The 15,218-nt window shown below is 40.9% G+C and overlaps 1 protein-coding gene across 6 annotated transcripts in view; it reads right to left on the reverse strand.

The window, feature by feature from the left end:
- The window catches only part of wdpcp (WD repeat containing planar cell polarity effector), an 86,785-nt gene that overhangs the window by 16,619 nt on the left and 54,948 nt on the right, over positions 1-15,218 (reverse strand). For all 6 annotated transcript variants that reach the window (XR_013101337.1, XR_013101336.1, XM_004553467.5 and 3 more), the window contains 4 exons: positions 11,175-11,363; positions 10,581-10,704; positions 9,429-9,492; positions 10-109 (listed from right to left, as the gene is read on the reverse strand). Coding sequence is in view for 4 of the 6 variants with exons in the window: in XM_004553467.5 (XP_004553524.2) it covers positions 10-109; positions 9,429-9,492; positions 10,581-10,704; positions 11,175-11,363 (477 nt within the window). In the remaining 2 variants the exon portion in view is untranslated. The remainder of the gene's footprint in view (positions 1-9; positions 110-9,428; positions 9,493-10,580; positions 10,705-11,174; positions 11,364-15,218) is intronic.

A 15,218-nucleotide genomic window follows, 5' to 3' on the forward strand; every position in this document is an offset into this window, starting at 1 on the left:
TTTTCTTACCGTTGCCTGCATTGGTCCGGGCCTCGATTTCATTAGCTTTCCTCTTGGCCACATCTGCTAGCACCAGCTCGCCCTTATCACTGGCAACATAATGGAGGTCCTTTGAAGGTAATGCAAGAAAGAAAGAAACGTGAACGTTAATCTAAAATGAATCTAGGCTCAGATGACAATAGGGTTTTTTTTATTTGAGGGGTTTTGGGTGGGGGAGATGCGGCATTTTGGCGGGAGAAGGAAGAAACAGATGAAATGACAGGGGGAAAAAATGAACCGTTTGAAGCCCAACATCAGAAGGAGCACCGGTTTGGATGAAATGCCGGTTCCTCAAAAAACTTTGAAATCAGCCTTCTTGCACCCCACACCATCACCAACCTCCTGCACACACACGTGCACACACAATCACGCCCGCTTCCCTGGTTTTGAACTACGGAGGATGTTATCAGTCACATTTCAAAAGTGTGAGAGGAGACGAGGGACTGTTCACCTTTCAGAAACGCTGGTATTCTCTCTTTACGGAGAAACATATCCAGCTGAGCACATTACGATATCAGCCTGCGACAATATTGGAAACAGCATGTATCCTCTGTATCTCTCTGTTTGAGTCTCACATGGCCACAAAGATGGAGATAATGTGGCTAAATGATGTCTGAGGGTGGCTGATTTAAAGCCCAGCGCTGCCACATATTCATTAACAACCACACTGAGTATTACATCTCAGTTGTAGGAGTATTACATCTGCTTCCACAAGCGAGGCAGAGGTCAATTCATTATTTATTAAATTGTGGAAAAATACAAAAATATCTATATAATGCTTTAAGTGATGTGCTTCGAAAATGCCAGAAACAAATAAAATAAAGGAGGTGCTTCTAGCGTTTTGCAAAGGGCCTTTCCCCCTAGAGCCACACGTTCTGTGTCCAGGTTACAAAACACAATTGCTGCAGATTTACTGAAGGCTGTCCAGCCTGGTACGTTCAGAGAGACGTTTCTGTTGCATCAGATTTGGAAGAGCTGCAGCTGAGACGTTCTCATTTGCAATTTTGATCAGATGGCAGTAAAACTGTAGTTTTTCCTCTAACTCACACTCTGGATTGATAATGAACAAAATGAGACGTGTTTCTAAATCCTCCCATTCAAAGAGCCCGAGCTTTTCATCTTCAAGCTTACAGTTTTGTTATGCACTGAAGTTGAAAGTAGAAATTCCAAACATTAGTTGAGGTCTCAACTTTATTTTCCCTTTATGAACTGTCTGAATTTGACCAACATAAAACAAAGAGAAGTTTTTTTGTACTGCTTGTTTTTTTTTTTTTAAACTATATGTCACATCAGATACTTGTAATTGTCCACTTGGTATCTAAGGAAGTTAATACATTAATTACCTTTAAATACCCACTGCTTGTTATCATGTCACTTGTTTAAACAATTAAATGAAACTTTGTTTTTTCTGGACTCTTTGTTCTTTCGGTTTGTTGGTTGTTTTATGTTATTAGGTTTTCCATTCACTGTATGAATGCTTGCTTGGACCACCTTGAAAACCGAGGCATATTTCGCAAGAGGTTTTATCTAGAAATGATAAATATGAATACTAAAAAAAAAAGGTTTATAGTGTAGAAAGACCCTGGGAGCTCTGTATTTGGTTGTGTTTATTCACTTTGTTTTGTCAAATTGTTTTCAGGCATTTTCTTAATTTGCATGTGTGTTAAGCTTTCAGGGACACCCAATTAATCAGACTTTTTGGATATCAAAGGCAAATACAACATACTATAATGATCAGTCTATAGATAATTTGCATGTATTTTGAGAGTGAAGCAGCTTAGTTCATTCAATGAATTTCAGAATAAAAGGAAGAATGTTAAAGGTTGGCTTTGTTGTTTTCATGTAAAGACACTGGAAGCATCATCATCATCACCATGTTGCTGCAGTTGTTGCATCCTGTGAATGTGTTAGCAACGCTGCTGAAAAGGCCAAATATACAAACTATACAAATGTGAGAAAATGTTAAAGTCTGTGCAGTAATAATGGCAGAACCTCTGTAACATTCGACCTCTTGAATTGATTGAAGTGGGAGTGAATCAAACCCTCATCCTGGCACCCCATGAGGGTTGAGTGAGAGTCGCAGGGTTTCCCCGGGCTGAGTGCAGGGCCTGAAGCTCCATCAAAGGGTACAGCGTGTTAAGGAAAGTCTTCCGCCTCAGCGACATCACAGGACATCACTGCCGTGACTCAGGGCTCACCATGGATAACCCTCAGCTGGCTAAAGCCAGCCCCCAGCTGAGTCTGCACCCGGCCCTAATACCCCCATATTGTAACCCAGCTTTTGTACCCCCAGAGGAAAGAGAGAGGGGGGTGCTGGTTTCCAAAAGAGGTGTGGAGCAGAGAGGGATTGAAGCAGACAGAGAGCGAGAGTAAAGGGGAGAGAGAGTGGGAGAGAGGTGCTGAAATTGAGGAGTATGAATGGGAACAGATTGGGTAATTATAGTGCGGTGCCTGCCCTCTGTGGCGAAGAGTTAGGAGGAAATGTGAAAATGGCCGACAACAAAATGGCCTCAAAAGAGCCTAAATCGGCTCCCAGGACTGAGGTGGCCAATTGAGCCCCTGTGAACGAGGAGACATGGCCCCTCAATTAGATATGAGTGAGGCTTCTTAATTGATAACAAACAGAGCAGCACAAGATTAAACAGACGAGGAGGGAGAGGAGGCAGTACAGTGAAATGATGGAGAGGCGCGTGAGTGACAGAGCACAAGGGAAGGGAGAGGGTGAACAAGACGCAAAAAGACGAAAGGGAAGCAAAACTCACAACAACAAGGAGAGAGAAAGAGAGAGCGGGATGACAGACAGAAAAAGAACAATATGAACATTTGATGTTGGGGCGCTTTATTCCAGCTTAGCCCCTCATAATGCTGTCTGAATCTGAGGAAAGAGACCCAGTGAAAGACGAGTGAACAAATGCGAAACGATAGAGAGACAACTGAGAGCTGGAAAGAGAGAGAAAGGGAGAGAGGAGTATCAACCCGACTAAGAAGGGATAACAATAATACTGCATATAAAACCATCAGATATTACACCTCTTATTCCCCAACGCTCAAACGCGACACTAATCTTATTTATATAAGAGCTTTAGGGGTTGCAGCGAGCCAGCTAACCGCACCGATAAAGAGGGGCGTTTTAGTGGGCCATATTTGGGGAGTAGAGGGGAGGGAGGTGGTGGATGCTAAGAGCCCGATATTGCCTGATATTTGGGTTACCTCCAAATAAATGAGGGATTAGGTTAACTGGCACACAGCAGCGCTTACAGCACATTAACTGACGGGCTCGTGTCTGTATGTTTGCAGTGTGACGTGTTGGCTTTGGACTCAGGATCGATGAGAATGAGCATACACAAAGTGCACTGCACTTTTTTAGGCGAGCATGTGTGCACAAAAGCTTATTATGGAGCGATAACAGCATATAAACTCAGTGCCCTATGGATGTGTGGCCGTTTGCAGAGACTGCAAAATAATTCAGATAATAATAATCAGATATTTGTAGATTTTTAATTCTTCTGTAATTTTCAGTGCATTTTTAGTGCCTTTCCTTATTGCCTCAAACTTTACAGTTTATTCTTATAAATCAATGCCTATTTGTGACATCAAACTAACAACCAAATATGAATGTATTCTTATTTGTTGCCCACCTTTTTCAACTTTTAATAAAAGCAAATCAAGTGGGTGGACATGGACAACACATCACTTAAAAAGCAATGGGTTATTGGTATATTTACAGTACACACATATTCCACTCATACATTCAAATTGCAGCGTTACACGTAAAGGTCAGTTTGATCATGTGGTTTATTTCTTGTAATGCCTGGCATTTGATAGCTCTGTGAATTCCAGTGATGCACCTGTGAGCCCGGAGTCAAAATGATGATGGTCACTTATACACGTCTGAAATCTCAACATGCAGGGATTAGTGAATGAGTACGGGCACAGCTTTTGCTCTTTGATTCATGGGGGTGGCATTAAATCCTGATGATTACCTCTGAAGCAGACACACTGGAAAATATCTACCTGGACCTAGTCGGCTATCCCTGGTGATAAACACACACAAATAGCTGTGAGTCCTACAAGTTCTAACTAAATAATAAACTAAATTTTGAGCTCACGTGGCTGCTGAAATGTTTAAGGACACAGTTATCATTTAACGGCTGCCAACGAATATTCAGTTAAATAGTAAGAAGAAGCCTGGACAAAATTCCACCCACCCAATTCTACCAAAGATCGTCCAGTCGCGACATATTTAAAGATGTTAAATATGCAAAAATGAAACAGAGAGAACAATGACAGAGGCTCACATACAAACTATGATACATAAGTATTCATAGTGCAGTGTGACTGCTAATCCTGAAGATCAGTAAAGTTTAACTACAACTTTCCTATCAGACTGGTGATTAGTAACCACATTTTCTGAAAGAGACCTGAAAAACATACTATATCTACTTTTCTCTAGGTGTCACGCACTTCCTAATTCCTTCAGCCACCTATCGAAGGTTGGATGTGTCTCAGACTTCCAGGACTGCAGCAGAATTTTTCTTGCTAACAGTGGTAATAATGAAATGGCCTGAGCCTCACAACGATCATTCCCACTGCTTAAATCATCAAGCCTGAACACTGCTGCAAAAGCGGAAAGGAAAAATAGAGTTTGGTGAAAAATTCAAATAGGTGACCCCAAAAAGTCTGCACACAGAATAAACCGATAGGATAGGCTTCCTTGCTCTGTTGATATAGATATACTATCGAGTTACTATGATGGTTTTCCAAGCATTTTTCCTACACTTCATCAGTAATCTCAGTAACAGTTCTATTTGCCAATCTGCAGAGACTTTGTTTGTTTTTTATTACAACATATTAATTGGTTGTCGAATGGTTGTGATCAGATAGCCACACAACATCCATCCATTCACTAATGTGACCAGACTGGAAAAGCATTGGCACTTTTCTAGTCTCACTTACCTCTCAAAGCAGTTTATGCTACTAATCACACATTCATACAGTGCTGTATTCTCCACTGCTCATCCACAACCGGCTTAGAATCACCACTCATCCAAACATACATGTCTCTGGAGGAAAAAATGCACAAACGCTATACACTGCCTGGAATCAAACCAGGAACCTTTTTGCTATGAGGTGATAGTTTATTGTGTGAGCCTATGCACAGTCAAAACTTACACCTTCAGCACACCAAACTCAATATTACCAAACAGCACATTTGCCAAGGTGCTGAAGAGGAAGAGATTTCCTTTCAGTTTTCAAACAGATCTACATGTAAATTGTTTTTTGGAAATCTTATCAATGATGTGAAAAGATGCCTTTTCACCTTTTACTTTTTAACCAAATTAGTTTTTGCTGGGTGGTGCAAACACATGCACACAAAAACATATTAACAACCTGACATAAAGTTTAATCCTCTGTACATGAGCGTATCCGTTTCACATTTGTTTTCTGACACATCTGCTATCCAGGAGTCTTGTGTTTGACTTCTATCTGATAGGCCTTAAGGACTTTAATTGTGCTAATTGCTTATCTAAGCAACAACAATGAGCTTACTGCCAAAGATGTGCTATTCCTCCTCCACCTACAGCACTGCCAAGCCTGGCATCAGATAGGAGAGGAAGATAGAGGGTGAACCGAAAACATGCAGCTCGCCTTACTGCTTGTGTATCTAACAAGAAAAAGTACAAGCCCTCACTGGGGAACAAAAGAGCCGGCATCAGATTTCGGCTATCACACAATTTGATTTAATTAACAAGCTACATCAAGAGCCAAAAAAAAACCCAGGAAGAGAAGAAGAAGAAAAAGGGGAGGTGGTGGAGGGAAAGAAAACTTGACTTGGCTGACGAATGACCTAATTGGTTACATTATCGACTCATTATCAAAGGCTAATTAGGGAGCTACTAAACAGCATCAATTATTTTTAAAAAATGCAAACGACTCAGTAACCCCCACTACCAACTCTTCATACACCCCACCAACCTCCACCACCACCACCAATTCCTCCTCCCCCTCAATTTAACCCGACACAAGTGTTTCATTTTAACAAAAGGTTTCTTCTTTTGGGGAAAAAAGGCTTGGAGGGCCTCTATTGTTAGCTGGGAAACAATGGGGCAAGAGGGGACGGGGGTCTGATGATAGAGGGGGTGTATCATGCTGAGCATTTCTAGAAGAGGTGAGCATGTTATCTGTGTGCATGTGTGTGCTCTTTACCAAGTCGACGGTGCGTTATTGAGTTCTATGGGCGAGTTTGGTAGTTAAAAAGAGTTTGGCGAAGGTGGGGGTTGCCCTCATTAACCTCCTCCACCTCGACTCGATCAGCAAACCAGCGGGTTAAAGCAACAACACAACCTAATTAGACAGAAGGACAGAGCGAGGGGTGAAATGTCAACGTCCTCCTTCTCTCTCTCTTCTCTCTTTCGCTCTTTGTGCACAATGAGGTGCTGCTCTCTTGGTCGCTGAGGCAAAAAAGTGCTTGAAAAAGGTTGTTGTGACTGAGCCTGAACTTTGTTACAGATCCAGCATGACAAGGACTTGCAATTATCTGTTAAATTTGGTGAGAATTCCCATAATGGGCCACCACAAAGGGATCCGCAGATGCTTAGTAATTCGGTCTCTGAAATTTGTTTGTAAAAGAAAAAGAAAAAAGGAGAGTAAAATAGGGCAGTCAAATGATGTTCAAGAGCTCAGAAAGATGTCACCTGTCCATAGAAACAGCTCTCTCACATACATCACTTTTATATTTACATATATATGTTAGAGATGCATTTATCTCCATGCGTAGATTTTTTACATTTACTTTTCTCAAACAAGAAGTGAGTGACCTGGCTCCACAACCATACCCATGAAATCTCGCCCAGTCCCGAGAGCCAGTGGACACAACGGTGCCGGATAAAAATCACACCAGCTTCACACAATCTGGCTTCAAGGTCACGTTCTGTTTGCTGCTGTGATCCAAATCCTCTCTGTGAGGGAAATCGCTTTTTTTTTTTAAAGAAAAAAGAAAAAGCCTCATTTTACCAGTTAGTAATACACTAATCACAATTTCGTGATTTAACTAGATCTTCTTGTCTGTTTAGGGGCAACATTACTCAAAAAAGGTGTGTGGACTTTTACCTGAGATGAAGCTTATTTAGGAAGGCTTCTCTATCACTGTCAGAGCCACATTGTTTATTGTGTCCCATATCTTTTCAAATACATGACAAATTATAGTCGCTAAAAATGGGAGCTATAATCTTGATGTTTTTAAGAAAACATGGCAGACAAAGAAGAATTTAGAGCAATGACAGAGGTATGTTTTACAATCATGTTTTGCAATCACATTAGTGCTTCTGACTAAAGATACAAGTTATCATGTCTGCATCGAATCATTTAAAAAAAAAAAGATGACAGAAGAAGATTGTGAAAGTACATGAAGCTATATGGAAAATATGGCAGAGGCTTTCTGGACTGATTTTCTTGACCTCTACTTTGCTGACAGTACAGGCCGCCTTCCGCTCGGGCTGATTTGTCCTGTAACTGACTCCACCCATCGAAGCTAGTTCATACCCTTCACTGAAATGTATTATGATTACAGCTTTCTCTCCCCTCTCACTCATCTGGACACAGTTTCATCTCCCCCTTCCATCATTTTTGTGTTACATTTATCATTTAGTTTTCCATCTACACCACAGCCTCCTCCCCTCCCCTCTCTGCCCCCCTCTTTCCTTTGCACTCTTTCAAGGTTCACAGGCTCGACTCCACCTTTTCAATTCGGCTTCCCAGCAGCACTACTTAGTGGGGAGGGAATTGGAACCAGTGCTATCAGTGTGATTGAGGGACCAAGAGGAGTGTGTGTATGTGTGTAAGAGGGTCTGTATTAATGTCTGGGGTGTTGGTGAAGCATGGAGCAAAAGGGGCCCCATGAAAAAGGGGGTCAAACACATAGGAGCATTTCAGCGTGGAGTGGAAGAAAGAACGAGTTAGAGCGAAGATGAGAGGAGAGGAAAAGGCTGAGCTGAGGCCGTGGAGGTTGTGAAAAGATAGAGGCCCATACTGAGATCACACCTGCTCTCTGACACGCAACACACACACACTTGTATGGGTTACAAGTCATGTGCAAATGAAAGTAACAAGGGTGCAACAGTGAATGAGCAATTATAATAGGTTTTATACCAGTGGAAGAGCTGCAGAGAAGCTCCCTATAGCGCATGAGTCAACATCTAACCCTCAGGAGTCCATCTAGAGCAGATACACCAAACATGTTTTATTTCACTAACATAATCTAGAGTAAACATGTTAAGAAGACCTGATGAAAAGGTTCATGTACACAGATTCCAGATTTTTTTTAAGAGAAAAAAGGCATAAAGGTAAGCTTAAACAAACAGTTATCAGAGCTCACAACTTTTTTACTGTAATATTATAAGTGATTATGAGAAAGAATTTCCAAATATTCACTGGTATCCGTTCATCTATTTTTATGAGTTGGGTTCCTTGCACTTTAACACTTTCTTCAACAGACAAAAAAGAAAAGATTCAGAGTTTTCATCATTCAAACCTGACTGCTGAAAATGAATACATTATAAAAGGTGCCCAAGAAAGACAAGACTTAGTATAAAGTATAACAATAGTCTACAGACATGTGTCATACTTAATGTCATAAAGCAGGTATTTCGAAACAAATACAGGTATTGATGAATGAAGAAAAATGGCGGTAAGCATGTTACACGTCATGACAGATTCAGTCCATGCAGTGGTAATTTGGACTAAAATTGCAAGAAAGGGATCTTTTAAACATGTGTGGTACATGCTATGCCATTCTATTTTCACTGGCATATTTTAAATATCATTTAATTTAAAAGCCAATGGCATATAAATTTGAAATTTATACTCTAGCTCAAAGGTTTCTAAATTTCAGAGATATTATATGTGTACCGTAGTTTGTTAATCCCTGTTAGCCAGAAGCTTGTGGTTCAGATTCTGCTAAAAACTCAATTTCACACAGTTCTTTCTACTTTTGGTTCTGCATGATGTCAGACAGGAGGGATACCCTTATATGGTCGTCTCAGATGCACAGCTTTGACTGTAAGCAACCCACTTGTTGGGTAAATAGTCTGTTTGTGAGCAGCATTCACTTTAAAGTAAGTTGGCTTGACAGGAAGATGGTCTCAAAAGAGCTATATAACTGATCAGCAGCACCAAATCCCATAAATATGGATGATTTTAAACCTTGAATCATTGGCTATTTTCATTAGTTCATTTGTTAAATTAGTTGATAATTAATGTCCATGGAATTACATATTTTATTTAAGAAAAAAAAGGCTTCCTCGTGGATTCTGTTTTGATGTCAACAACCCTTTTTGTGACTCTTTTCCCCCTCAAGAAAGCACATAAAAGGAAATTTTCTTTCTACTCACCATGAATAAATCTCTGGCTTCTAAATCTACAGCGAGGAGGAAGGCCTTCTCGAAACACTGGTGCCTGCAGAGAAAAAAGGAGACAGTGAAAAAGAAAGACAACACCCTGAACATGAAAGCAAAACAATCATCAATCTAAAAATACATGCTTTGAATGAAAATGCATAGTTAAATAAGTCTAAGGTACATTTACGTGCTTGCTTTGGTCTGCATGTAGACACACGCCTCAATACAGACATGCACATGCACCTCTGCATTCAACACTGTCAATAATTGAACTGAGAATAGCGAGCTCTTTTCCTATTATCCAGAATTAAAGCTGGGAGAGAGAGCTGTATCTCCCAGTACAAAACACCTCAACTTTCCCCGGCTACAGCCGACATGAAACAAACAAACACAAGCGGAGAGAGGAGGTGCGGGAAGGAGGGGGGGCGGGGGGCGCCTTCCTTCATTTGATGTTGATGGAGAGAAAAAGAATGCAGGTAGGTGATAAGAGAGGAGAGGACGAGGGATGCCAAACAACGCTCCAGCTCGGCTACAGAGGAGGAAAAAGAAAGAGAGGGAGAGGGAGCGGGGGGTAATTGCGGGATGGAGAGCAGTGAGCAGCAGTGTGTGGGAACAACAGGGTCTATTTCAGTCAAACAGGCGTTTCAAAAGGCTCTCATGGCAGAAGGGAAAATGAAACAACAGTCTAAACAGGTGCATGCGTGCTGCTTTGCCTTATGAATGACTCAAAGCTGCATCAGTATGTGTGTGCAATGAAATTCAAAAGCTATTTCTGTTTTAGAATTTTTAATAGCAATAAAGAGAAGGAAATAAGCAGTGTTAAATTGTTTCTGAAAGAGGTTTTTGGATATTATTTCTTATTCTGATTCTCCACCCTGTGCTGATAAACTGCACTAAATGTTCCAGTAATCCCTTGAAAATAGTCTGTGCATGTATTTGTCTGTGCAAAGTCTTCAGAGATCTGGAACCTGATTGAGGAATGTACTCTTAATGCTTTTACTTTTTAGATGTCTACATTTTTTTTTTTATTTCAGGAGAGCTATACAAAACACAGTCCTTGACCCCTTGAGGACATGCACAAAGTAAATTTCTCCCTCAGTCCATTTAATTAAGACCACAGCAACAGCACAGAGTGAGTGGTGTTACCTGAGGAGGTGGTGAAAAAAGCGCCGGGCGTACTTGCTGATTGGCTCCCTGTACTCCAGTATTACTGTATCAGAGAGAGGCACAGGTGGGGCATAAAACACACCCAGAGCTGCTTCTAGCTGGGCTACAGACAGATCAGAAACACACACAAAATTAGGAAATGCATGTGATGTTTGCATGGAAATTAGCTAAGAATGTTTAAGGATGTGTGTTTCTAAAGCTAACAATGTAAAATTTGTTGCTCTTCTGCACAAAAATGAGATTTTTATACTTTTTTATTTTATAAGAGACAGTGCCAAATCAAAGGCTCACTGACTAAAAGCCAACTAAAAGCAAAAGTTAACAACTAAATGAAAGGAAACTAAGATTTGAAAGAAAAACATCCAAAATATATCAAATATATCTAAGCATTCATAAGGTTTAGTCCATGGAGGTGCTAAATACAGCAAAATGTAGACGAAATGAAAGGTAAATAAAAAATAAAAATCTTCAAGCACTGAAAGTCGACAGGTTAGGTTAGACTCATGAAATTTGAAAAGCAGCGATTTCGATTTGATAAGCATCACCAGGAAATGTAAAACCGATCAAAGCCACCTTCTCTCTCTGGGTTCAGCTCCATCCTCAGCAGGTGGTTAGTGACTGAGCTCAGGCCTCGGTACATCTCATCCCCCATGGTGCTCCAGTCCATGGCCTCTAGTATGCCCAGTGCCTCTCTGACTTGACCACAACGTAGCCTCTGCTGCAGCAGCTCCCCTGGACCCATCTGTCCCCCCGTGAGAGCTCCTGTCATATTGAGGAAAGGTTTGTAAGAAATAATAATAATGTGGTTAAGAAAAGACGAAGAAAAGATTTTTATGAAATAATCCAGTTTTGATCTAGATGGGCATTGAATTAAGGGAAAACCCAGCAGACACAATAGGTTTCACATACATGGTTTGAGCCTAGTCCCATACTAAAACAAAAATTCAGACAAAACTACCACTGAAAAAAGATTTAAACTCTAGGGCAAAGATTTATGCATATCTGGGAAACTGAGGTTTAATCAGGTGCTGCTACATAGCACACAATTGATTCTCCAAGTCTCTCGGAGAATCAATTGGAAAGGAAGATGTTTTTTTCAAAAGATTTTCCTCATTTGGCGTTATGGTGATGGTGTCTAACAAAATGGTACAAAATGTCCTGTAGGTCATTGTGAAGACCACACTAAATGATTTACATCATTTTCAGCAACTCCTTTATGCCCTAATGGATCCTGGGAAATAGAAGATAGATGTGTTTTATTGCATTCATTCAGAACAACTTTTAAGGATCTGCATTAAGAAACCAACAGAAATAGGAATAATTTATTCAGTATTTCTATCTTTTGCTTCATTTTTATACCTTTTTGTTTTGTTTCGTTTCTATATTTATATTTTTTCTAAGATTTTGATGATAGAGCAGTATGTGATTATTGATCTTTTCCTTTCCATCTATACCCTTAACAGTTTATCCAATTTAGGGTAGCGCGGGTGCTGGAGGCCTATCCCAGCTCATGAATACCAGTCCACCACAGTATTGAATGATACAGTATATTTTCATCTTTCTGTGCTACAAAGAGGGAAAATTCTCTTTAGGCTTTAACAGTTGGTGTGATAATGATTCTGTGACCGTGCAGAATAACCTGGAGGAGTTACTTAAGTTAAGTGAGTGTCCAGTGGATCAGTTCTGACTCTGAGGCAGCACTAGATTTGTTAGACCAGCATCGACTCGTCAATCAATTAGAGAGGAAGTGTGTTCAAGCCTTCATGTGTACTTTGTGTCCATCAGTTTCTGTGTGCAAATGCAAAATAAAAGCAAGCTTCTCATCCTTTAACACTGAGCAGAGTGCATGTTAGCATATGTTCAAATAACTTGCCTACATGTTATTGAAATATTTAGCTCTTTAACAGAATGGAAACCTTTTCAGGGTGTAACCAGCCTCTTATGGGGTGTGTCTGTGTGTTACTGCAAACGATATTGTAACATAGAGTGACCTTTACCCTAAGATCATTTGAGGACTGCTCTGATGGACTGTACCTTCTGATCAGTGATGACTGACTGTGCTTTTGTTTGTGCAGACAAGGAACATGTTGAATAATGGAAGAATGGCATTTTGTACCCTTAACCGCAGCAGAGGTGTCTCACTCTGTTTCTTAAAGTTCAAAGCACATATACAGGTGAAGGTGTTGAATGCCAGGGGTAATTATGCTCTATTGTCACTTAATCACGAAGGTACATAATGCAGCAGATGGAGGACTCCCTGGCTCATTCTGATTTGCGTGAGACGAGTTGGTACAGGACCATGTTCTGACAGTAGTTTCACCTCACTTCTGAACTAGCCTTTTTCACATGCATGCAACATTTAACACTCTGCTGTATATGTATTAAAGTGTATATATTTACCAAAATTTCTGGACATGGCTAGTGGCATAATAGGTGATCACTGACAGCAGTACTGTCAATGGGCCATGCTGCAGGCAGGCAAGAAAAACTCACTACTGATTCTAGTCTAATTAGTATCTGTAGGGCGGGGGGGGGTGGTATGAGCAATTAAAATGACAAGCTGGCAATTAGCAAACCACCAAATCCCCTAAAGAGTGGGCTAATGTGGCTAATACATCAGCTAAGTTGCTTGTGTGTGATTTTTGGGTACTGTATGTGTTTAACTGCATGTATGAGTCCAGGAGTTGGGCGCTGACATCTGCTCTAAGCTGACGCAGACAATGGATCACACCTGTCCACACTGACTTATTTGACTGTGCACAAACAACACTGAGCAGGACAAGATCAGCACCAGCATGGAGAAACACAGAACGTAGCATAAACATGACTAAAAATATGAAAGACCTTGGTCTAAAACATAAAAAACCAAAACGTGTTAACTTGGAACTATTATGTCACATAAACTCATTAGCTACTGAACTTCACATTAGCACAATAATCTAAATCATCCAATCATATGGCAGCAAGTCAATTAATTTAGGCATTAGGAAGATTTGAAAAAAAGTTGCCTGGTCTGTTGAGTCTAGATTTCTATTGCAATATTTAGATGGTAGGGTCACACTGGCTTGAGTCAAACGTCAGTTTGATGTTGTTGGTGGTGTAAAGGTGTGGGGGGATATTTCCTTGGCAGACTTTGGCTCCTTAGTACCAATCTAGGGGTTTCACCCAGGCACAGTATTAGGCAAATGTGGATATTATTTTTAGAAGTGAGTATTAAGTAAAGCTACTGGAGTACCTACTCAAGTTAGTACTTCTGGCCACAGATGGCTCCATCCTCATTAATCAATGCTGGGTACTGGCAGTAGGAGTGCACTGGCTTATGAGTGGGCTTGTGTTTCATCTCTGGTTTGGTGTCAGTTGAATATAATAACCACCACACTGTGGAAACACATGCAGAACTGAGGACAATGGGACCCATATAAAACATCTATGATAGGCTATGCTTCAAGTTTTAATCAGTTTTAAGATCAACTTTTTGTCTCCAAAAACAAGTCAAAGAGCCCATTCTCTCTGGGAAGACAATGATGAAGTAGCTTTTGGTCACACACATGAAACGTGCCACAAATCCTTGAGCAACAAATACAAAAACAAAAGGAAAAAATCTAGCATGTGAAGTAATGTATCTGGTTCCTCTCACACCTCTGCACAGGTGGCTAATAACGGTGTGCAGTGGGTAAATCACTGGAAACGAGTGGGGATTTCTGATGTTGCGATCAAACATGTAATTTTGACAGACCATAAACCCATCTTAGAAATGATGGATAACTCTGCTCACTAATTTTGACAAACAATATATGCCAGGCTAGATGAGTATGAACCCTGCTCGCGCAGCAGATCAACAAACTCACTTCCAAGTCACCTTGATGACCTAGTGAATTTTTTTATTGCCAATGAAAGAAGCATTAGCTTGGGTTCATTCTCCACACACAGTTACATCATTGTCCTTTAATATTTCCCTGTTTTCCCATCTGTACAAAAAAAAAGAAATTGCTATTTTTTTCTTGGGTGCTGTGCAGCACATTCCCCAGTCTGCCCCTCCACAGCCTGTACCAGTGCAGGCCCAGCCATGGCCAACGTGTGCCCAGATGAGATAACTCGGTGCAGGCAGGGGGGTGGGGGTGGGAGGGGGCACCAGGGAGAGCTGCCTCCTATGGAAAAGAGAGAACTTGGAGCTTGGCCAAGTCTTTCTTCCTAACCGCCTCACGACTCACTCCTTCTGTCATGTAGCGGGCCTTATGAAACAAGTCAATACAGAGAAGAAGCAAACAAATGAGTTGGAGTGAAAGTCTGTGTGTGTGTGTGTGTGTGTGTGTGTGTGTGTGTGTGTGTGTGTGTGTGTGTGTGTGTGTGTGTGTGTGTGTGTGTGTGTGTGTGTACGAACAGAAGCACAGAAATAGAAGAATACACACATGTGTGAAGGGGGGGAGAATTATCATGGAGAAAAGACGTGCAGTGACTTTCTTCATCAAATACTTGGCAGACGATCAGAGGAGCGGAAGCTATTGTTGGAAGACACCCTCCTCTTTCCCTGTGCACACAGGCAAACACAGTCAAACACACACACACCCCTCAAACACACATTTCAAATGCACACTTCTACTACCTTCCTCCCTCCAC

Source organism: Maylandia zebra, linkage group LG13 (genome assembly GCF_041146795.1).
Source record: "Maylandia zebra isolate NMK-2024a linkage group LG13, Mzebra_GT3a, whole genome shotgun sequence".
Lineage (NCBI taxonomy): Eukaryota > Metazoa > Chordata > Actinopteri > Cichliformes > Cichlidae > Maylandia > Maylandia zebra.